The sequence below is a fragment of the Astyanax mexicanus genome, chromosome 12 (genome assembly GCF_023375975.1).
Source record: "Astyanax mexicanus isolate ESR-SI-001 chromosome 12, AstMex3_surface, whole genome shotgun sequence".
NCBI classification, from domain to species: Eukaryota; Metazoa; Chordata; class Actinopteri; order Characiformes; family Acestrorhamphidae; genus Astyanax; species Astyanax mexicanus.
In genome coordinates, this window is record NC_064419.1 from 9,877,157 (window position 1) to 9,899,645 (window position 22,489).

At 37.3% G+C, this 22,489-nt stretch overlaps 1 protein-coding gene across 1 annotated transcript in view; it reads right to left on the reverse strand.

Annotated features, from left to right (window-relative positions):
• Positions 1 to 891: 891 nt before the first annotated feature.
• Positions 892 to 22,489, reverse strand: part of si:dkey-11f4.7 (piezo-type mechanosensitive ion channel component 2) — a 56,660-nt gene continuing 35,062 nt past the window's right edge. The window contains exons 27-54 of the mRNA XM_049485507.1: positions 21,955 to 22,198; positions 21,226 to 21,322; positions 20,436 to 20,595; positions 19,454 to 19,543; positions 19,262 to 19,338; positions 19,084 to 19,134; positions 18,747 to 18,862; positions 17,419 to 17,539; positions 16,451 to 16,522; positions 16,111 to 16,277; positions 15,099 to 15,289; positions 14,707 to 14,895; positions 13,461 to 13,733; positions 13,092 to 13,350; positions 12,797 to 12,985; positions 11,873 to 12,077; positions 10,823 to 10,955; positions 10,322 to 10,469; positions 9,985 to 10,199; positions 8,734 to 8,892; positions 7,926 to 8,073; positions 7,580 to 7,768; positions 7,336 to 7,428; positions 6,286 to 6,455; positions 4,739 to 4,855; positions 4,442 to 4,521; positions 3,334 to 3,553; positions 892 to 2,229 (exon numbers count right to left, since the gene is read on the reverse strand). Coding sequence (XP_049341464.1) covers positions 1,974 to 2,229; positions 3,334 to 3,553; positions 4,442 to 4,521; positions 4,739 to 4,855; positions 6,286 to 6,455; positions 7,336 to 7,428; positions 7,580 to 7,768; positions 7,926 to 8,073; positions 8,734 to 8,892; positions 9,985 to 10,199; positions 10,322 to 10,469; positions 10,823 to 10,955; positions 11,873 to 12,077; positions 12,797 to 12,985; positions 13,092 to 13,350; positions 13,461 to 13,733; positions 14,707 to 14,895; positions 15,099 to 15,289; positions 16,111 to 16,277; positions 16,451 to 16,522; positions 17,419 to 17,539; positions 18,747 to 18,862; positions 19,084 to 19,134; positions 19,262 to 19,338; positions 19,454 to 19,543; positions 20,436 to 20,595; positions 21,226 to 21,322; positions 21,955 to 22,198 — 4,429 coding nt within the window. The 3' untranslated portion in view covers positions 892 to 1,973. The remainder of the gene's footprint in view (positions 2,230 to 3,333; positions 3,554 to 4,441; positions 4,522 to 4,738; positions 4,856 to 6,285; positions 6,456 to 7,335; positions 7,429 to 7,579; positions 7,769 to 7,925; positions 8,074 to 8,733; positions 8,893 to 9,984; positions 10,200 to 10,321; positions 10,470 to 10,822; positions 10,956 to 11,872; positions 12,078 to 12,796; positions 12,986 to 13,091; positions 13,351 to 13,460; positions 13,734 to 14,706; positions 14,896 to 15,098; positions 15,290 to 16,110; positions 16,278 to 16,450; positions 16,523 to 17,418; positions 17,540 to 18,746; positions 18,863 to 19,083; positions 19,135 to 19,261; positions 19,339 to 19,453; positions 19,544 to 20,435; positions 20,596 to 21,225; positions 21,323 to 21,954; positions 22,199 to 22,489) is intronic.

Sequence of the window (22,489 nt, forward strand, 5' to 3'; positions counted from 1 at the left end):
TTCTGCAAGCACGCCACAAACATGCCTGAGGTACCCGTACAGCTTCTCCTTGTGCAAAGTGCGCAATTTTGTGTGGATAGTGGTGTTTGTTAGCTCTGCTGTGTTCTGACACTTACTGTACCTGTTAAGTAGTTAAGCAAATTAACTCCAATTTACAGTGTCAAAGTGAATGTTCCTGAGGAGGGAAACCTAAAGAACGTAAATATTTCTTAAGTAATTCTGAAGTAAGCATATATCTCCATATAAATATCCTTATAAAAGTATTTAAAATATAAAAAAAATGCCTTGATAATCCTGGAAAGCAAAATGGGCAGGTATCGCTTTGCACTGCTGGTTAAGACGAACAGTACCAAGGTCTAATCCAGAAATCAAAAGTATTTGTGTTGCTAATTTAAAAAAAAAAAACCTCAGTGTAACTGCTGGACACAGAATAACCCACCGTCCAGAAAGACCCAGCCAACAGCATCTTGTGAGTGGCATCCTGTGGAGGATTAGATGACCACCAACATAAAAACTATGCAGCAACGGATTCAGAACTTCAGTCTCTGACTTTTCTACTTTATGTACAGAGTGGATCAGCTGTAGGTCCGTAGATGTTTTTAATCGAGTGGAGGACAGCAAGTAAATAACACAGTGTTTAAAAACTCCAGCAGCACTGCTGTATCTGATCCACTCACTGTACCACCAGCACAACACATACTAACACCTCATACACCACCATCATGCATCATTACCCATTAAATGCTTTACTGCATAACAATATGAACAAAAAAAATATATATTATTATCAGTACTTCAGCTTGTAATATCAACCACACTTCAACATAATTGATAAGGCCTACAATAAATACATCTGTCAGGGTTGCAGCAAGAGAGATGCAGAGGCGAACGCAAATGCATGTATATATTTAATGAAACAGTAATAAACCAAAGAAATAAACACAAAATCAGGATGAATAAACAAACAGGACTAATTAACAAAAACAAAAAATATACGGAGACATAGAACGAGCAACCTGACCGACGTTAGGACGCACAAGAACCGACAGAGGGAACACTGAAACAAAGGGGCTATATAGAGATGGAAGGGGATATAAAACAGGAAACACCTAGGGACAGGTAACGAGGGGGCGGAGCAACAAATGACATGTGGGAGCACTGAAGATGGGGCGGAGACAAGGAAAACAACAAAGAGAGCCATGTGCTTTCCTTAGAAGAAGACAGAAGAGGAGGACACGGCACAAGAACGTTACAGCATCCTTAAACATACTGACTACTAAAATTGATAAAAGAAGAAAACATAATCCCAGGTACTTAAATTTTGTGTAAGAACTGAGAATAATTTATTATTTAAGTTATACAGAAATTTTTAAAAATCATTTTAAAATGGTTCACTGAGGCAAAATCATGTAAAGAAAAGAGGAAATGTCTTATTAGTTCTCCATATTGAATCAAGTGTGTGGAACATAATCATAATTTCTCTTTTAAGCCAGTAGGCAACATGCATGCACACTTTCCAACATCTATGTGTAAACTCATGCTTCCAAGTGAAGTTTTGTGAAGTGTGAGGACTTGTTGTGAGAAATGTCCATATATAAACACATTCCATAAAGCGTATGTGCCACCTTTTGTTCTCCTAAATTCATAATTAAATAGTAAGATTAGAAACAAATTAAATAAAGACTCGTGCGCTGTATAGCTAGTGTTCCACCATTACATTACAGTGTAAAGATATTCATGCAATTTAAAGGCCAAGTTTGATAACACTCAGCATTTTGGTCATCTAATAACTAGTTATAAAATCATACCCGCAGTTTTACTACAGTACTCCACCTGTAGATGTGAGGTGTAGTTGAATTTTTGGACAGCTTCTGTAAGTAAATGTCAAAAATGTTCAGGAAAGCTCCGATTCCATTAGGAGGTAGTCAGAAGGAAACAGTCTTAAATTGTCATAAAGTTCCAAATAAAAAAGATCAGTCGTTTTTCTTTTCTCTTGTCATTTTGATCATGGTTTCCGGAGAGCGGTATAAGAAGATAAGTTTCTCAAACAGTTGCTCCTCCAGCTCCATCTCACCCGTCTCCCGGACAACAAAGATGTCAGTGCAGAGTTTCAGCACCCGGTCCACATTGGGTAGCTCCTCAAACATGATGGAGCGAGATATTCCGTTAAAGAACTCTCGCACAAACTTACCGACCACCAGCACCACCGACATATACAGCCCAACGATGCTGCGCAAAAACACGACAAAATTAGAAACAGATAGAATTATCAGCTGGAAACATTTAACATTTACACTGAATCTGCAAAAGGACTAAAATGACAACTTAGGGGCAAATTAATTTTTTTCTTTACTGTTCTGCTAATACTCAATTCCTACATTTGATGATTTACTCACAAAGTAAATGTAATAAAAACATTAACTCTAATTAACTTATCCTGTGCAAAAGAGCTAACTCTTGGTCTTCATTTTTTTGGGATGCCCTGATGAGAGCCAGTTCCATCATAACGTTTTTGATGGTCTTTGTGACTGCATTTGAGGAAACTTTCACAGTTGACTAATCCTCTCTTTTTAAAGTATTTTTTTATTAGTTGAATAGTTCTTGCAATAATATACAGATAATATTAGAACATTACTCAAAATGAGCTATTTAATGCATACCAAATCTACTTCTTCAAACACATTAAGAGGCGAGAAATTCAAGTAATTAACTTTTGAAGAGTTCAGCACAGCTGTTAACTGAAAGCCTGAATTCCAGGTGACTATACCTCATAAAGCTGACTGAGAAAATCCAGCCAAGATGTGTAAAGAATTTTGTTTAAGCAAGAGGTCTCTACTTATAAGAATGTAAAATATAAAACATTCTGGTTTGTTTAAAACTGTTTTGTTTACTAAATATTTATATATGTTTTTCCTCATAGAGTTTGGATGACTTTAATATTAATCTACAATGCAAAACATTTTAAAATAATAATAATAAAAAAAAAACACTGAGTTTAAGGTGTCCACTTCTGGCCAAGATCATTATCACCCAGTGCGCTGTCCACTGCTAGTGGTAATGCCTTTTATGACAGACACTATCAGGCCTCATTTGACCTATGATAATTCTTGCCAACTTGCCATGAGCATGCTGGCCACTGTTCAACCATGATCAATTTATATACTGCTATTTCATGATTTTTGGCATTTTAGTGCACTAATGGACTGTGTAGAAGGAAAGTGATGGACTGCAGATAAACCTGTAAACTCGAATAAATGCGAATGACTGCATAAAATGTGTGAAAATGTGACAAGTGTGTAAAAAGTGTGATAAACAACCAAAAAGCTTCCTCACCCATGTCCCGCAAGAAAGCCCAGGCTGGACGGACTGACTTTATCATTGAAGACTATGATCTCAATGTTATTGCATCTCATCTGAGGAAAGCCAGCAGTACACTCCCTCACCACCCACCACTGACGTCCTTGGCCATCTTCACTCCCATTGGCTTGTCGCAGTTTGATGGACAGCGGACGGAAGAAGGCTAGGTGTGCGTCATCTTGGCGACTGGAGTGCTCTGTGAATCAGTTCATTGAAGAGAGCAGTATAAACCAAGAGTTTAAACTAAATTCTACACTGTTGTCACATTATGGTTCTATGTTACACATTGTGAAAGGTGTGTTGCGAGGCTCATTGCTATCTTAAACCCCGCCAACAGTCTAATTTTATGCCTTGAGCCCACTGCATTAAAATTATTTAAGGTCTGGAAGCTCTGCATCATTTTTATTATTTCAGCCATTTCTCATTTTCTGCAAATAAATGCTCTAAACGACAGTATTTTAGTTAGATTTTTTTTGTAAAATTTAATTTTACTGAAAAATATACATATAAATAGCAAAATCAGACAAACTGATTCAGAAACTTAAGCGGTCTCTTAATTTTTTCAAAAGCTGTAGCTATAATACTGCTAAGATCGGGCCCAAAATATCCAACCCCACTCTACTTAAGCCCATGTACATTCTGTCCAAGCTCGATCCACATTAGCAATGTTCTTTTTTTGTACCATTTTTGCATGCTTTTCTCCCCAATTTAGCAAAACCGATTATGCCACCCATTAGACGTTAATTGCTATCTTGGTCTGTTCACTAAATAAAATAACATTGTTGTTCCCTTAAATAAGCTGCTCACACATCTTCACAACGTGAATGAGCAGCTCAGTTTCTTCTGCTGAGAAGCACAGTAGTGCTGCGTTGTTAAAATAGCAATCCACCAAAGTCAAAGTGCACCTGGCGCTTAAAGGTAATGGCAAGTGACACATGGCTGATTTATTTCACAATATGCCCAAAACTCACCCATGGTACACCCAGAAAAGAATTAGTTTATGCCTTTTGCATGTAAGATTGCTAAAGTAAGATTGCTAAAATAGGGCCCTATGGCTCTATTCACAATAACATGAATGACTTGCCGACAATAAGTCGATGTGCCATTTTAGCCTCTGGTCCAGAAGATCCTCTGATAAATTTGGGCAGCAGATTTTCAATGACCCTGCCAGAAAAAAAAAACATATTGTACAAGTTACTTTAAAAAATGATGTATCTCTGTCCATTCTTCAATTTATCATGTACTCAGATCAAACAATTATACATGTATAATTTATAGCATCTTATATTAAACTGCTAGTACACATAAGTAAGCAATAAATATAGACAGAAACACAAAAGCAAGTGGATATGTGTGTCTGTCTGTTTGTGTAGATGCTTACACTGCCTTGCTGCGTGTCCCTTGGAGCATCTGTACCAGACTGTCTTTAAGATCTTGGTCCTCATACTTCACTGTGTGTTCTCCAGCTGTCTCTGCATTCATTACCAGGGATGCATTTCTGTTCAGAATGGCAATCACATTACAAAAATCACAAAAATGTATCTAACAACTGTTCACAGTTCTAGACAAATCATGAGATTACTGCAATAAAACAAGCAGATCTCTTGGTCAAAAACGTGGCTCTTCCCCACGCCATGACGTGCAGCCCCGGTCTGTGCCAGCTGGCCTGCGTTGGACTGATCAGGCAGATGGTGAGAAGAAGGCTAAGGCAAAACAGGCTCAACGACACTAGAGTTTAACGACTAGAGCCCCACTGGGCCATTAATATGTTTAAGTGTGTTTTGGGAGTGGTGAAAGGCTATTTGCTGAACAAAGTCGGACTACCCCTCCCTTTTGTGATGTTTTAAATAATCAACCTAAAAAGCTACGTATATTTTAGCTTTAGCGAATCTATCCAAAGGACAACTATAAGTCATGCAATCCACAAAACCGGCCTTTATGAAGAGTGGCAAGAAGAAAATCATTATTGTAGGAAAGACATAAGACGTGCCATTTGCAGTTCCACAAGTCATGTAGGAACACAGCAAACATGCAGAGGAAGGTGCTGTGGTCAGATGAGATCAAAGCGCTATGTGTGAAGGAAAAGTAACAATGTTCATCACCATGAACACACCGTCCCCAAAGTAAAAACGTGGTGGCAGCATCATGCTGTGGGGATGCTTTTCTTCAGCAGAGATAGGGAAGCTGGACAGAGTTGATGGGAAGATGGATAAAGCTAAATACAGGGCAATCCTGGAATAAAACCTGTTAAAGGCTGGAAATTACTTGAGACTAGGAAGGAGGTTCACCTTCCAGCATGACAATGACCATAAATATACAACCAGAGCTAGATTTAGATTTACCCAGCCAAAGTCACAACCTAAATCCACTAAGCTTCTGTGGCAAGACATGAAAATTGCTGTTCACAGACAGATGCTCTCAATCCAACCTGGCTGAGCTTGAGCTGTTTTGCAAAGAAGAATGGGGCAACAATCTTAGTCTATAGATGCCTTAAACTGGTAGAGACAAACCCCAAAAGACCTGCTAAATCTGTTTTAGTTTAGTGCTGCATAGCTTCAATGTGTGAGGTCCATACTTAAACTGCCTATTGGTACACTGTCTATTGTTTAAAATTGTAACATAATACTGAAACTGAAACTCTTAATCTGGTGTTTATACTGTATTTATGACTTTATTCAACTACACACAAATTTTCTATCAGACTAGAAGCCATTAGGAAGAAAATATTAAACTGAAATCCTACAGGACACTTAAATGCACATTTCTCAAACCCTCCAGAGGGACTATTATTTATATAGTGCTACGCATTTATATCCATTTAGAATGCATTATTTCATTTCACATAAAGCATTCATATTCAGTTACGACTCCACTGTCTGTCTGTGTGTGTGTGTGTGTGTGTGTGTGTGTGTGTGTGTGTGTGTGTACCTCAGTAAGGTCCAGCGCAGTGTGATGTAAATGTGTGAAGAATTGCTGAGTTCCTGGATCATAGCTTCTCGGCTTGCTGGACTGATGCTCCACAGCAGACTGGCATCACTTTTAACCTTCGCTATCACTATGTCCTCAGCCATGTAGTTTACAATGAACTGCATTGCAGACTAAAAAAAAAGAACAGAGATAAAACAGCAACTTTTCAAGAGAAAAAATACTTATTCAATAGAAGTCAATGTGAATTCATTTAATTTGGATTTCACTAAGTAAACATTTGATCAAAAATGGACAAATATCTAAATTATCTTTATTATATTTGCCTCTTATTGTAAAGATTTTAAGCAGGGCAGCCACATATTCTATCTATTACTGTAAAAATGTATTAGAGTGTAGTAACTTTTTAAGACATATATGAGTAGTGTACAATATCCTAAAAAAAACTCTGGCATGTGCAACCATCCTATAAGTAGTTTTATTTAGGCAAATTAAGGTGCATCTATAAAAGAAATTGATCAAATAATTTAACTGAATGGTACAGTTTACCATACTTTGATGATGAATGAAATGAAATGTGATTATTGTAGATAAATTAATTTTAGAGCAAGTAATTATATAATTAGGTAATTAAATACATATTTTAAATCACATGACAGCACATATTTTGACGGTATAATCAAAAAGTAAAAACAGTAAAAATGTAGATACAAGGTTTTGTGCTCATATACTATTTGGAATACTATAGTAATGAAGCTTAGCTCAATGGTTTAGTATTTTACAACATCAAATCAGAAATACTTTGGTATAAATTAGTATAAATCATGAAATATCTTGGGTTAATCCTGTCTGCAATCAAATAAAAACACAGTAAATGTGAGAAACACTGGACATAACTTTTAACTGAATGTTGTCCAAATCTATTCTGATTTGGGGTGAAGATATGCAGCTTTCTTAAGATCTTAAGATGACTGCAGGTAGTATACTTAGTTTTATACATGGTTTTATTTAATATGGTTATATCAGTTTTAACATCATTGGGTGAGGGCTTACCGGGTGGGTGGCATAAACATTAGTCATCTTTTGGTACGAAGATTCAGAATAAGGCACTAGATTCTGTTCTTGTGCACTCATGGTGAACAATGGCTGGAAAATATGGAAACACACACACAAACACACACACACAAGCACATACACACAGAAAGGAAAGAAGATAAAATAAGAAAGGGATTTAGAAATACTCCTCTAAACCAACAGAAATGTTGGTTTAGAACTAAAAGAACATCCAGTTACTAACCTCGTATCCCGCTATGCTAAGCTGAATGGAAACATCTAGAGGCTGATTGGTTACGCCAGCAACTGACTTGACCAGTGACATGAAGAGCAGAGGAAACCACACAATGCAGATGAGAGCGAAAATGATAAAGCCACCCATGCCGTACTTCACCACTTTCTTCTTTTTCTGTCCCGGAGTGTGAGGATATTTCTACATACAGGGAAACAGAAAGACAGAAACATCTGCTGTGGTCATAAACATGATAATTATCATCTACGTACAAGTCTTCCATCTGATCATCTCATCACATGACAGGTCAATATATAAATGATTAGAAACTACTCGGTTAAGCTGATTTACACTTTACCTTCTCAGACTCCCTCCAGCACTTGAGAATAAAGATGTTTGCATAGATGTCTTCTAAACAGATCCAGCTGGACAGGCTGAGAGTGGTATCCGTCCATACCCAGTCCATCACTGCCCGCAGCTCAGTCAGAAATGGGACCAACCGGAATCTGGTAAAGACGGGTATAATCTATGTGTTAAAATGATGAGCTCATGCTCCCTGAATCACTCTTTCACAATTCCAGCCCCATGAATCCTGGCATTGTCATCTTGTAATATATTCAGTATATTCAGGTAGTCAGCTGACCTCATTCTTTCAGCACATACTGTTGCTGAACCTAGACCTGCAGACCAACTGCAGCATCAACCCCACATCTTTTACTTAGTTAAATCCAGGTGGCAACTTTTTCTTTTGACCAGGCAGTGTATATTCAAGTTGTCAAAAAAACGTGCAGCTTGATTTAAGGTGTATCAATGTGTCTTCGCTATCGTAATGACAAGAAAAGTACACATTGCGTGGCCTGAAACGCACAAAAAAGGCATGTACTAATTCTTTTAATTAATAATTTTTTCACTCAGTGCCACACCTGTGTTTTCCGTAGCCAAGATAGCTATACGCCAGATGTTTTCCACCACACCCATTGGTTATATATTCGTCTATCTGTTGTTATTTAAACGGTGCAGGTGCAAGGCATGCAAACAGACTGTTTACGGGGTGTAAGATAGCAACGAGCCTTGCAATACGGCTTGCACATATTGTAAGATGATTATATATGATATTTACTGTCTTGTAAAAATGGCACAGAGCGTATAAAGAAAAAAATACTTACCCCTGAAAGAGAAAGAGGTTGAGATAGTTGTAGTTCTTTGTGAGGAAGTTGCCGAGGACTCGGTTGGGGTAGCCGCATTTGATCTGGTACGCTGACAGTCCAAAGTAGATACACTTTACCAAGTACCATAGCTGTGCAACCTGGTTTCTGTTAAATCTCCTGCAAGAGAGAAATACACAAGCTGTTACAGAAATGTTAATATTTATGTATTTCACTAATTATGCAAAATCATACCACCTGCACCACAACACCCATAACAGCCAACCTATTACATCATAACACCTTATTATCAAACAGGCTAAAAATCTATTTAATGTGGATGTTTAAGGGGCAACAAGTGGTCAGCCGGTCTAAAGTGTTGAAACTATAATCGGAAGATTGCTGGTTTGAATCCTGGTCATGCAGCTTGCCATCAGCTGCTGATGAGAGAGCCCTGAGAGAGCATTTCCCTCATCACTTGTCTGTGAGCTGATGTATCAAAATGCAATGCTACATTTTCAGCAGTTTGAAAAGAGGCGATGCCTGAGTTCACATGTGTCGGAGGAGGCATGAGCTAGTAGTCTTCACCCTCATTGTGTTGTGGCATCACCACTAATGGGGGATATACAGTTTAGTAGCAGCTGAATGAGTGGGACAATTGGTCTTGCTAAATTGGGAGAAAATGGGAAAAAAATTAAATAAATGAAAAAAATATATAAATATGGATGTTTAAAGCCTCAGTGTTCATTTGTTGTACTTTATAGACAGTAGCATAAAGAACACCAGTGCAATTTACATTTACTTTGTTTACTCTGTGAGCTGATTTCTAAATATTCTCAGCTGTTGTCAATAAAGCCTTGCATGTATAAACTTGCTTGTTTTATTCCACTGTTGTAAGTATTTGCTCCATTTGCTCAGCACTGCTATACCAAGTGACTTTTCCTGTGTTTGACCTCTCATGAACCATGAATCTTATTTTGCAGTGTTTTTCTTTCTATTTGTATTTGCCCTCATTGAATTGTTTTGGCTCTTTGAGCTGGTTATGGTTGATATCCTGGCTTGCTTATCATTGTTGCTCTTGTAGATTTCCATGTTTTGGCTAAGGCTCATCCTGGTTCATGCAACATGTCTATATTCTATCCTTTCAAGATTAAACATTGCTCTTTATTTTAGTTTCCATGAGCCTCTCGTCTGTTTCCTAAACATTGCAAACAACACAATCTTATATCTTCCATACGGCTTAAGTTTACGTCTTTAAGTGTTCCCACTGACCTTTCAGTGACGCCCGGCAGTATAAAGAACATCCAGAAGTGTATTCCAAACACCAGAACCACCTGAAACACACACTTTCCTAGCAGGGTTTTACGGAGGTAGAGTGCACGGTCCACTATCATGGTGCCAAACTGGATGAGGAGCATGACCAGGAAAGCCTCGGGGACTTGATCCTCTGATAAAGATTCAGTGATATCAGCTGCAGCACTGTGCTTCTGTATACAGAGACATAATAAATGATATACAATATCTGGTAAATTGACATAAAAAAACAGAAAAGTAAATACTGTAGACAATATTTACAATATGTTCAATATATTCAGATAGACAGCCTTACCCCAAAAGCCCAGTATCCGAAAATAATAACAATGAAGTTTACAACATCTATCAAGAACATCAGAGCGTACACATCACACACAGGGCTGTATTCGGGATGGATGATGTCATAGAAGAATTGTCTGATGGGTAGGTAAATGTGTAGAGCGCTAGAAGGAAAAAACATAGTAAGTAGTTCAAAATCTATGGAGAAATTATGTGATTTTAAAAAGGTTTTTACATTTTTAAGACAATATAAAGAAAAGTAACTGGCTAGTAATTGTCAACATATTTTTTAACTATTTTTTGTGGTTTGGACTGCTGTTTTGTTTATTTATGAATCCTATAATTTACAGGTTGATGTCACACATGATTAATTTGTTTTTCTGTATATTTTCTTCTATTGGCTAATGCAGGCAACAGGACTAAAAGAACAGTTTCTCATGCAGCATGCATATACAACTCAGAGTGAGCGATTGTATCTTTCATTACATCTTAAAGCAGAATGCAGTACTTTACTTACACTTCTATAATCGCAGCCTTAGCTTCCAGCAGCCTCTCTCTGACCCGCTGTCTGATCTGCTCTTTCCTGGATAAAGGGGGTTTGTGTTGTCGCTTCTTCTTCTTTGAGTGACGCCGCCTTACCTGCTCAAGATCTTTAAAAAACGGGCAAATATTTTATTAAAAAAAAATTGGGACAGTGTCTGAATTGTAAATAAATGTAAATTATAAATGAATTCAATCATTTGCAAATCTCAGACACTCATATTTTATTCAACATAGAAACATAGAACATCAAAGATAATTTAGATGTTGAAAGTGAGACATTCTACCATTTCATGAAAAACTCATTTAGAGCTTTAGATGGCAGCATCACCTTTCCAAAAAAAAATGGGACAGGGTTTACCATTGTGTGGCATTCCATTTGTTCCATTTTTGCCTGATTATTGAAGATTATTGCCATTATTGAAGATTCTAGCTGCTCATCAGTCCTGGTCTTCTTTGCTCGATTTTTCATTTCATTAAATATTTCTGTTGAGGAAAGGTCTGGACTGCAGGCAGGCAGGCAGGCCAGTTATACACTCAGGCTCCACTCAGGCTGTGGTTTAGCACTGTCTTGCTGAAACATGCAAGGCATTTTCTGAAATATGTTGCCAGGATGGGAGCATGTGTTGCTCTAAAGCCTCTTTATACTGGTCAGCAGAATAACACCGTCCCACTACCCCAGGGATAATAATAACAGCACATGGGATGAGATTAAAGATCTTTTGGGACACTTTTGTGACAGAGAATTTGCATACGGTGAAATTTTAAGCAGTTATGCTGGTTAAATATGACTGGGGGTTTTCCTAATGCTTTGTACAGAATCTGTTTATGAATACAATTCTGCCCTTTAACATAGAACCTATCAGCTTGCTGGTAACGCAGCAAGAGTAGGAGGATTAATTTTCGCCATGTCAGTCAACTGTGGTGCTTCAAAAGTGCCAAGGGAAATCAGGGAAATTGTGCTAATGGAGAAACTACACTTTTAAACTGCAAGCAGGCAAAAAAGAGATAATACACTCATACACACCATGGCTCTCAGAGCTCTCGTCTCCTCTCTTACGGCAAAAGAGTGAGGTGGTGGAGGTCTGGAGTGGAAGAAAGCGAAGGCGTCGTCTTCTTTCCCCCTGCTCTCCTCTTGCTCCTCCACTCTGCTTGTTCTTTTCTGTCTTCCTCTTTAGCTTTTTGAAGAAGTCAGGCATCTCTACTTCCTTGTTGTCCCAAAGGCCATGACACTGCAACCCCACATACAAACACAATGTAAATGTACTGATGCATCTCAAAAAATTAGAATATCATTGAAAAGTTACTTTATTTCAGTAATTCAGTTCAAAATGTGAAACACTTTTTTTGATGATTATGTTGAAGATTATGGTAAACAGCTAATTAATTATTTTGGGCAGTGTGGGCAGTGTGCCAAATACTGCTGGAAAATGAAATCCGCATCTCCATAAAAGTTGTCTGCAGAGGGAAGCATGAAGTGCTGTAAGATTTTCCAGGAAAACACTGCGCTGACTTTAGACTTAAAACACAAATTAAAACACAGTGGATCAACATCAGCAGATGACATGTCTCTCCAAACCGTCACTGATTGGTGGAAACTTCACACTAGACCTTAAGCAGCTTGGAATGTGTGTCTCTCCACTCTTCCTCCAGACTCTGGTCCCTTGATTCACAAATGAAATGCAAAATTAATTTATGGTCAGTGATGGTTTGGAGAGCCATGTCATCTGCTGGTGTATAATACATATTTTTAATATATGAGTTTCACATTTTGAACTAAATTACTAAAATAAAGTAAAATAAGTTATTTTCTTCTTCCAAATACAAATATAAATGCTCTCTCCTGCAACTTTTAACGTGTAATAAAATACATTTTATACTACATTTTTAACTTTAATCATGCAGTAAAACTGCATGTGTATAATGTGTAGAAGTCAAATGGCACCAGAACCTTAAGAATGGAGCGATGGAAGAAAAGAGCGAGCAGCTGAATAAGGTCAAAAAGGACGTAGCCATCTTTCTTCTCCACTCCCACTATGTTGGGCAGGGCGAATGGACGCTCTGCATTAATCCCCCGATATGCAGAGGAAGTCCACGGGAAGAAACCAAACTGGAAAAAGTACTTCACTACAACAGTGATCTGGAAAAGAGAGAGAGAGAGGATTGGAAAGAAACTTTAGGCTTTCAAAACAATAAACTATTAAGAAATTTACATAAATTTACACCAAAGCTGTGGCAGAGCTGACCTCTGTGTAGATGATGGCCGTCATCCAGAATCTTTTGGTGGGCCGAGGCACAGACATCATGGCCCAGAGGAAGATGAGGATGGGGAGGAAGAGTGTGAGCAGGGAGGCAGACACTATGTGGTTGAGGATGATGACAAAGTAGCAGAGCATCTCTGACTGGGACACCATGGTGTTGTAGAGAGCAAAGAAGAGCTGCAGGTGCCGCGGCAGGGAGTGATAGAACTTGTCAGATTCTTCAATCTCAGGGATCTGAAACATACTGTTAGGGTGTTGAAGTGATGTTAAATTATTAGTAACACATTGGAATGTATCTGTAAAATCAACTGTTAACTGTGTTTAGACTGTATTTAGAATAAAGGTATAACTCACTTGTTAAGCAGCAGTTCACTGGCAGTGAGGGCTCTGGTCTCCTGACTGAGTGGCTGAGGTTCTGGAATGTTTTCAGTCTTAACCTCCAAGGCCAGAGAATCCAGCGATAACGATGCAGACAAAACTCGTTTAGTTTCAAACTGATCTTCTTCTTTCTCCTCGACTTCGCATTCATCTCTTTCTTCGTCATCTTCATCCTTTTTTTCACCTTCACTACAGGGTTCATCTTCTGCTTCTTCATCCTCGTCTCTTTCAGGAGTAGGTTCTTCATGACTTCAGACAAAAAAAGGACAAATAAGAAAAAAAAAAATGTGGGCTTGGTGTTCTCAAACACAGGTGCACCACTGACTGATTTGAACAGTCAGATGTTCATTGCTATCTTAGCAACGCACGTAATCGTTTCATGTTCACCCTTCTTGTTACACACAAAAACAAGGACACGCAGCAGTGCACAAACCCAATTTTTATATCAGCAATAAACAGAATACAAAATAAAATTACATTGCTGTCACTTTAAACAAGCTGCTTGCACACCTTCACAATGTGAACTCCCAGTAAATTTCCTCTGCTACGAGGCGCAGAAGAGCTACACCATTACAATACTAATCTGTCAGAATACTAAAGTCAGAGTGCACCTGGCTCTTAAAGAGAATGGCGAGTGACATGATTGGTTTATTTCACATTACGCCCAAGACACACCCATGACTAATTAAGAGATTTAGTACATGCCTTTACGTACTTCAAGCCCCACAAGGACACACTGACACACCTTAAATGAAGCTGCAGCATACGTGACTGATGGCTCACCTATAGATAACTAAAACAGGGCATTGAGTTACTTGTACAGAAAATTCTCAGATGAGACAGAGAAAATTAAGGGGATCCATGATTTACCACAACATTCTGGTGTAAAAACATTTTTACATTTTTTTTTGTTTCACCTAAAAATGCTAAAATTTCTACTAGTAGAAAGGGTTTTATTAATATTCCCATTTATAAGTTTTAAAAACAAAATTTATTCTAAATATTCTTTCAATTTTTTTTTTGTGTCCCATTTATATCCATAAACTTTCAGAGAACATTTAAAAATTCATGGATCCAGCAATTATGTTTATTAAATGAACACAGAATGCAGACTTCGTACCTATATCTGTATTTAGCACTGAGCTTAAATGAGACTGGAAAAAAAGCAGCTTTTGTTAAATAAAAAAAAAAGAAAGTTTTAAAGCACATCAGCAGGTCTTACTCTGCCAGAGGACTCTCTTGGTCGAAGGAAGTCATATCTACATTAGCACATTTGAGAAGTTTTCGGCGTAGCTGGTGAGCAGAGGCCTGAGAGAAGTGTTGATCCGTTTTGGGGGAAACTGAACAGGGTTCATCAATGTCGTCCTGAGTAGGCTGACGTGACATCAGTATTGTCTCTTCAGTGAAGCAGCTGAAAGGATTGAGAATGTCAGCAAGACTCAAACGCAGAAAAATCAGACTGTTTCCTAGAGTCCAGCACAGTCACAGTCTAGTACAACAATGATAATCATGATGCATCTTATGAATCATGATGTGTCTTAACAATGCAAAATGCTAAATATTAAAATGCTAATTTTTGTTATTGGGTATTCTAGGTTTTTAGGTAGCGCGTACCTGGAGATGCTGCTGCTCCAGGAGAGCTTTGAGTTCTTAAACTTGTTATAGCCATGAGCAGTGGTAGGCAACGGTGGAGGTGACGGAGCCGCTGCAACCAGCTCCTCCTCATCCAGCAACGTCTGTGTGTTCTGTCTGGAGAGTCGGTTCTGATAGTACTGAAGAATGCTGTCGTGGGTCACCTCCCGGCCCTAAAGATGGAAAAGAGAGGAAAGGAGAAAATGAGGCTTAAAAATGACTCAAATTTACTATTTATTGTTCATTATTGTTAACAGATAAACTGATAGTTAATGTTAGTGATTCATCTGGGTTGAAGCAGCAGTCCCTAAGAATTATTTTATAATTATAAAAGCAGTTAGTATTCCTGAGTTGTGAGGTGAAAAATATTTTGATATGGTATAGTATCAGTGTCCTGGCAAGACCATCCCTGCATTGTCTAATATTATTCACTCTATAAACAAATGGTTCTAACGGGCTAAACGGTGCCACTACATTTGGAAAATCGCTGGTTCGAATCCTGGTCATGCAGCTTGCCATCAGCTGCCGGAGCCCAGAGAGAGCACAATAGGCCTTGCTCTCTCTAGCTATGTAGATGGTGCTCTTTCCCCTCATCACAAGGGGTCTGTGAGCTCATGTTTTAGAACCAAGTTGCTGCGTTTTCCTCCGAACACGCTGTGATGCTACTCGGCAGTTCAAAAAAAGAGGCGGTGGCTGATTTCACATGTGCGTTCTTGTGTTGGGGCATCACCAGTGATGGGGTATATACATATTAGAAATAAATCTTTAAACAGAGTGGTCTGGAATGTTTTTTGGACGTAATTGCTCTACATTTTGACATTTGTATTTAATAAATGAACAAAACAATACACTCAAACAATATATTTACATGTATTTCCATTACCCTGCATTAAAAGTGCTCTTCCACATGCTCTGCGCAATCACACATTCTCACCAGAGAGATCTCTAAATCCCCCAATTCCCCAAACCTACAGACTGTTGTTTAATCATGTACCTTGTTCTGCTGTAGGCCCAGTAGTGCCCTTTCCAAGCACAGCACCCTGGAGATGTCCAGATTATCTTTACAGAATGAATTTAGGCCTGCTGTCATGTCATCGATGAGGGAGAGAAGGAAGATCCAGCTGAACTTCAGGAAATCGATGATCCGCTGAGAGATGTGCTCTATGACAAAAGAAATGTTGAATATTTATTAACAAAATTTCCAAGCTTATATGTTTTGTTCTAGTCAGTAGTTAGTTCCACAAGAGCATCATTTAAAATGTAAAATCTTTAATTAAATATTTTTAACAAAATTATGGGTGAGGTTTATGCAAAAATATGTATGCTAATGATACCTTTCTCCTGCTCTTCTGGTTCAGAGATGGGCTCCTCCAACTCATCCTCACTGGACTCAACTCTTTCTATACCTGTACAGATAAAAACATCAGAGGGTCAATTTTACCATTAAATATTCATGCATATTATTCAATACCTGTCACAACATTATCTGCTGTTGTACTTTGTGGCAAAAAGATCAATCTGTTACTGATTGACATGTCCTCCTTACTAATCATATTTACTCTGATGCAGAAATGTCTGTGTATTTGTATTAGAAAGAACTGATCACCTTGCTTATATAAAGTAATATTTAACAGAGTGTATTTTTATCAGTAGACTACATTTCATATTGTGACAGAGGTAAATTGTTGTAAATTATAGTTCAATAGTGCAAAATTATGTTCTATTACATTTACATTTAAGGCATTCAGCAGAAGCAATCTATTATACACAGCAAGTTACAAAAGTGCTTCGCTAGTTTGTATAAGCTGCAATCTAAAAGATACCTCAATCTTACATACTGCTAAATACTAAATATTGCTAAATCAATGACATCAATGATAGAGGAGAACATGACAAGATGCATGAAAACCAGGGTTATTCCACCAAATATTGATTTTTCGAACTCTTGAAACTTTATGAATATGAACTTGTTTTCTTTGCATTATTTAAGGCCTGAAGGCTCCGCATCTTTTTTGATATTTCAGCCATTTCTCATTTTCTACAAATAAATGCTCTAAATTACAATATTTTTATTTGGAATTTGGGAGAAATGTTGTCTGGAGTTTCTAGAATAAAACAACAATGTTCATTTTACTCAAACATATACCTATGAATAGCAAAATCCAAGAAACTGATTCAGAAACTGAAGCGGCCTCTTATTTTTTTCCAGAGCGGTATACGGTATATATACACCATGTGTATATAAAACCATAAAGCAAAAAAAAGAATACTTAGAATTTATTAAATTTTAAAGGGACAGAACCTTGCTCCTTGCGTAATTCTCTCCTGGCTCTCTTCTTCTCAGCTTTCTTCAGCTGAGCTTCCTCTCTTTCATGTCCTTTAAGAGCTGCCTTGGATCCTGCGACCCAAGCTTCATACACCAACTGTGGAGTGAAGGCAAAAGAAGAAAAAATCAACCAGTGTGTGAAGTACTGAAGTACAAATACATTGTTAAACTAAAGTAGTACTTTTGGTAATCTATACTTTATTACTGGAATTCTTATTTTTTTAGCTTCTACTCTTACTTATTCACATAATTATCTGAACTTTCTACTTTGTAGAAATAGCCTCGTTACTCCTATTTAATTTCAGCTTTTTTTCATTCCAGCTTCTCATCGTTCAATAAAACGCTATCCAGATAAATCTCTCCATCCAGATAGAGTGAATCTGATTGTGGTTGGATGAGAAGCATAAACATATACCACTCAGACACTCACATGTCACGCCCCCCCCCCCCCCACACACACTCCAGCAAGAACATAGCAGCATATGTGGCCTAGTATGAAGATGATCTGTGCAGAGAACTCCAGACAAGCATCTAACTAAGCTTCTTTAATATATTTACATTCTACTAAAATACATTCATTTTCAATGAGCATACATGCAGCTGAAACAGGGAACAGCCTAATGCATCCCAACTTTATCAACAATAGCATTTTAATATAATATTACATTCATTATGACTTTTAGAAAAATGTGTTTTGGGAAGGAGAGGTGGTGCAATATGCTGCTTCATTCCAAAAAAGAAAAAACTATAAACTCTCAACTGATGTGATCATGTATGTTCTATATGTTACATTATGTTACATATCTCTACACGTTATCTTCACTATAAGATTTCATTGTACCGTATCGGTACTGGACTTTCCTGTCTTTTAAACTGAATTGTCTGCTGTTTTTATTGTAGTGTTATAGTTTATCGTTTGATTTTTGCACTTTATGTTGTTAATTATATTGTTGTTCCATGTTGCAACATGGTTTTGGAGGAATGTAATTTTGTTGCACTGTGTACCTGTACTCAGATGTAATGACAATAAAAGCCTCTTTACTTGACTTGATCTGGCACTGCCTAAGCTTTTGTCCTTAATGGTATTTTTGCCCCCTTCCCTTATTTTTACTTTTATACTTTAAGTAGTTTTGAAACCAGTACTTTTACAATTTTACTGAAGAGAAAAGCTTGGGTGACATTTCTACCTCTAGAGAAGTATTTTTAACCCTAGCATCTACACTTCTGCCTGAGTAATGAATATGAATACTTTTCACACCTTTTTGTTTGATGATGGTTTACTTTTTTAGCTTTTTATTACTTACCTGAAGGGCTGATTTTTTCTTTGGCACAGGCTCATCCTCTTTCTTATCCTCTGGCGGGACACAATCCTCTTCCTCACTGTCACTTTCAAAAAGACGATAACCACAGGAGTCCCAGACTACATTTCAGACAGACAGATAGACAAAACACACAGTTATTTTATCATGTTTATGTAAACCAATACAGAAAATTATTAATAAGCAGTAAAAAACAAATTGGTGCATATTACATTGTAAATAGATACTTTGTAAATAGACAATTCGTCATATGACTTCTAATGCAACAATATTTACATTTAATGTAATGTAAATAAATAAGTAATCTGGAAAAAAAAATTACCTGAGGGGCGAGAGACCCACGGCTTCATCCAATTTTCTTGGGGATTGTCCTCTGGAAAACAATTAAACAATTATTGTACAGAATACTGTATATATATATATTGGCAACACAGGGCCAGAAGGTGAATTACTCAGTTTTACCCATAATGCATCCCTGCTGTGGGAACGCATGAGTTTACCTTTCGGTTCTGTGTCACTTTGGTGCTGAGGCTCCTGTGCTGGTTGGCTTCTTTGTTTTGACTTTATTTTCTCCATGCTAGAGTACAAATATTTAACATGTATTACAATGTAAACCTTAAATACATTTATAAAAAAAAACTAAAAAACAAATCCCAGAAAACTCTCTTTTATGCACATAAGCAGACACATACTCTTTCTTCAGAAGTTCCACAGACTTCTTCTCCATCTCTAGTCTGGCTGCCACACGTTTCTTAACTTTGGCTTCAAACAGCTCTGCACCCCTTCAACAGACGAACACACTTATAGATCAATTAGAACAGAGTATTTTCATTTATTTTTATTTGCTACAATCAATCCTGTGTGAATGTGCAGACAAACTATCCACCTCTAGCAAAAACATAAAAGTATTTTTTCAGACTATAAGGCACACTGGATTATAAGGCGCATTTAGTGACACTAATAAGGATGCCAACATCAAAGTGAGCAAGAGTGTCACCATGTTTTACTTAGAATTTTCATCAAACGAGCACAATCTATACAGTTTTCTCTCCAGAAAACTGTTTATTTGGGTAAGTAAAGCGCTTCTGTTAATTTACATTAAGCTTAGATTTCCAATATTTTGTCTAAGGGTGAGTTTTCAGTGAAGTTTCTCCAGCACTAAGGCTGGGTGTAGCAGCATTAGCATTAGCCGCTAACCGATAGCGCTAGTCTAAGGAACCCTGAGTGTTCCAGTATCCCAGGGTGCTATCAACTAACAGTTTGTCCCACATAGCTTGTTTTAACACGGTAAACACACAGACTACAGTCCAACATCTTTGCCTCTGAACAGTGAAAAAGCTAGTGCTGTGGTTAGAGGCTAATGCTAACGCTGCAGCATCCAGCTTAATGCTGGAGAAACTTCACTTAAAACTCACCCTTATAACGCTGCACTTCAGCATAGTGGCTTTACTGCTCCTTAATACCTGACTGGTAGAATTCATACATAGTTTACTGTCTTTTAGACAAATATTTTACAAACATGCACATACAAAAGTAATTGTGTAATAACATTTGCAGAAAGGGATATTGTAATTGTTAGCTAAAGAGGCTGTGTTTGCTTTTTTTAAAACTGCCCAAACTTCTTTAGAAAACTATATTCAGAGCAATTAAGTGGAGCTCTTAGCTATTTCTCACCTGGAAGCAAGGATTTTTGAAGCTCTAAGATCAGCTACAACATACAGGAAGTAGTAGCTGAGGAATATCCTCCTTTGAGCCAACAGCACTGTAAAACAAATCGCATCCCACACAATCCCAGCCTCCCCCACTGGCAACTCACACTTATCATCAGGTTCAGCTGCACACACCAACACATCATAACCACATCAACTCACAAACAGTTGTACATGGATGCATCTACACATAGAGAGATTAATAAATTAATAAATTGAAATACCCTTTCCTTTTAATAACATTAATGGTAAATTCTTATGTTGAGAGCCATAATTAGTAATATCATGAATCAATATCAAGAAATGTGACACCTGACCAGGCCCCATGCAAAAAAGCAAGCAAACTAATCAATTTCCTAGAGCCCAGAGCTGGCCTGGGGCCCCCATGCAACAACTGATAATGGACTGAATGCAACGACAACCTGTGTGAGCGCCCCTTTAAATTATATGGCAGTCAATGCAGTACACTGAAACTTAAGATTATATTTTTTCTTTTTTTCTTTTGTAAAATAAGCATGTTTTGAAGTAAAAAGGTTTTGTTTCAAAATGTATGATATAATGGTCAAAATACATAAATTCCTAAAGGGCAGCATTACAAAATATAAAATAATCCCTTTATTTAACATGAAACAGATATAGATTTTGTTCAATGGTTTAAACAAATGCATGTAATCTGAATAAAAATGAAAACAAACAATCCACTTTATTACACTGCAACTGATACTGTAGGATAATGCAGGACTGTTTTCACTTACGCACATCGTAGCCTTTGATAGTGCAGAACATGCTGAAAGCTTGAATGAGCCAACAGCTATTCTTCAGTAAACTGTCCAGATAAGCACAGGAGCCCAGCTACACAAACGCAGACACAAACTTCATTATTCTTAAATCTTAGTGGACCATTCTTTATATTTAGTTGTTTATAACGCTGTAAGGCATTTATATGCCTCAATAAACAGTGTATCTACAACCCCAAATCAGAAAAGGTTTGGGTAGAATAGAAAAGATTGGATCTGTGCCTAAAAAACCAAAGCATTTTCTTAGACTTAAAAATCCAAACTGAAATCCACCAGAAACCTGTTGATATCATCTAAAAGTACCTGGCCAAAATATAGGTTACTAAATTACATATAACCAAATATATATTATATTGACAAATTTATTGGGACACCGGAAAAATTTATTTACATGCAATGCTCATTGCTATCTTATTCAACAGACTATTTTAACCCCTCACGCCTGTGTCATTAAAATAGCAAAAACGCTTACAAATATATTAAATATATTTATGCTGATGGGCGTGGTGGATTTCTACCCTATTTCTATTTTGCCAACAGAAAACACAGGTGCATCACTGACTAATTTGAACCCTGTCAACAGTCAGACGTCCAAACCTATTTTAGCAACGCAGACTGATTTATCTTGGAAACACTGACTACATACAATAAACATTGATGTAAAATTTTAAACAGTAGAGTACTTACAGAAAGCAAGTTCTTCAGGCAAATGACCACAGAGGTGTAGGCAATAAGATAATCCCATAGTCTAAGTATATATCGTACAGGTTGTAGCAGCACAGTGTCTCCAAATAGCATGAAGTAGAAGCAGCCCACCAAGTAGCCCAGGCAGAAGATGTTAATACGTGTGGTTCCAGTGATAAAAACAAGACACAACACCATCCAGAAAAAGTAGCTGAATACAAAAACCTTTGCCATGTCAAGATACGATCTAAAAAACACATACACACAAATAGAAAAATTACAAAGTGTACATTTATGACAAGATGTTCATAAAAATCATAAAGATTAACATGATATCAGATATTTCTAACCAGATTAATAAGTCATAATATGGTAATGTTCTTGTATCATACAGTCAAACTACACATGTACTGTATTTTTTGCACTATAAGACACACTGAATTATAAGGCACAGTATCAATAAACATCTATTTTCTAGACTATTTTCATATATATGGTTCACCAGATTATAAGGCTCCTTTTGCGACACTAGTAAGGA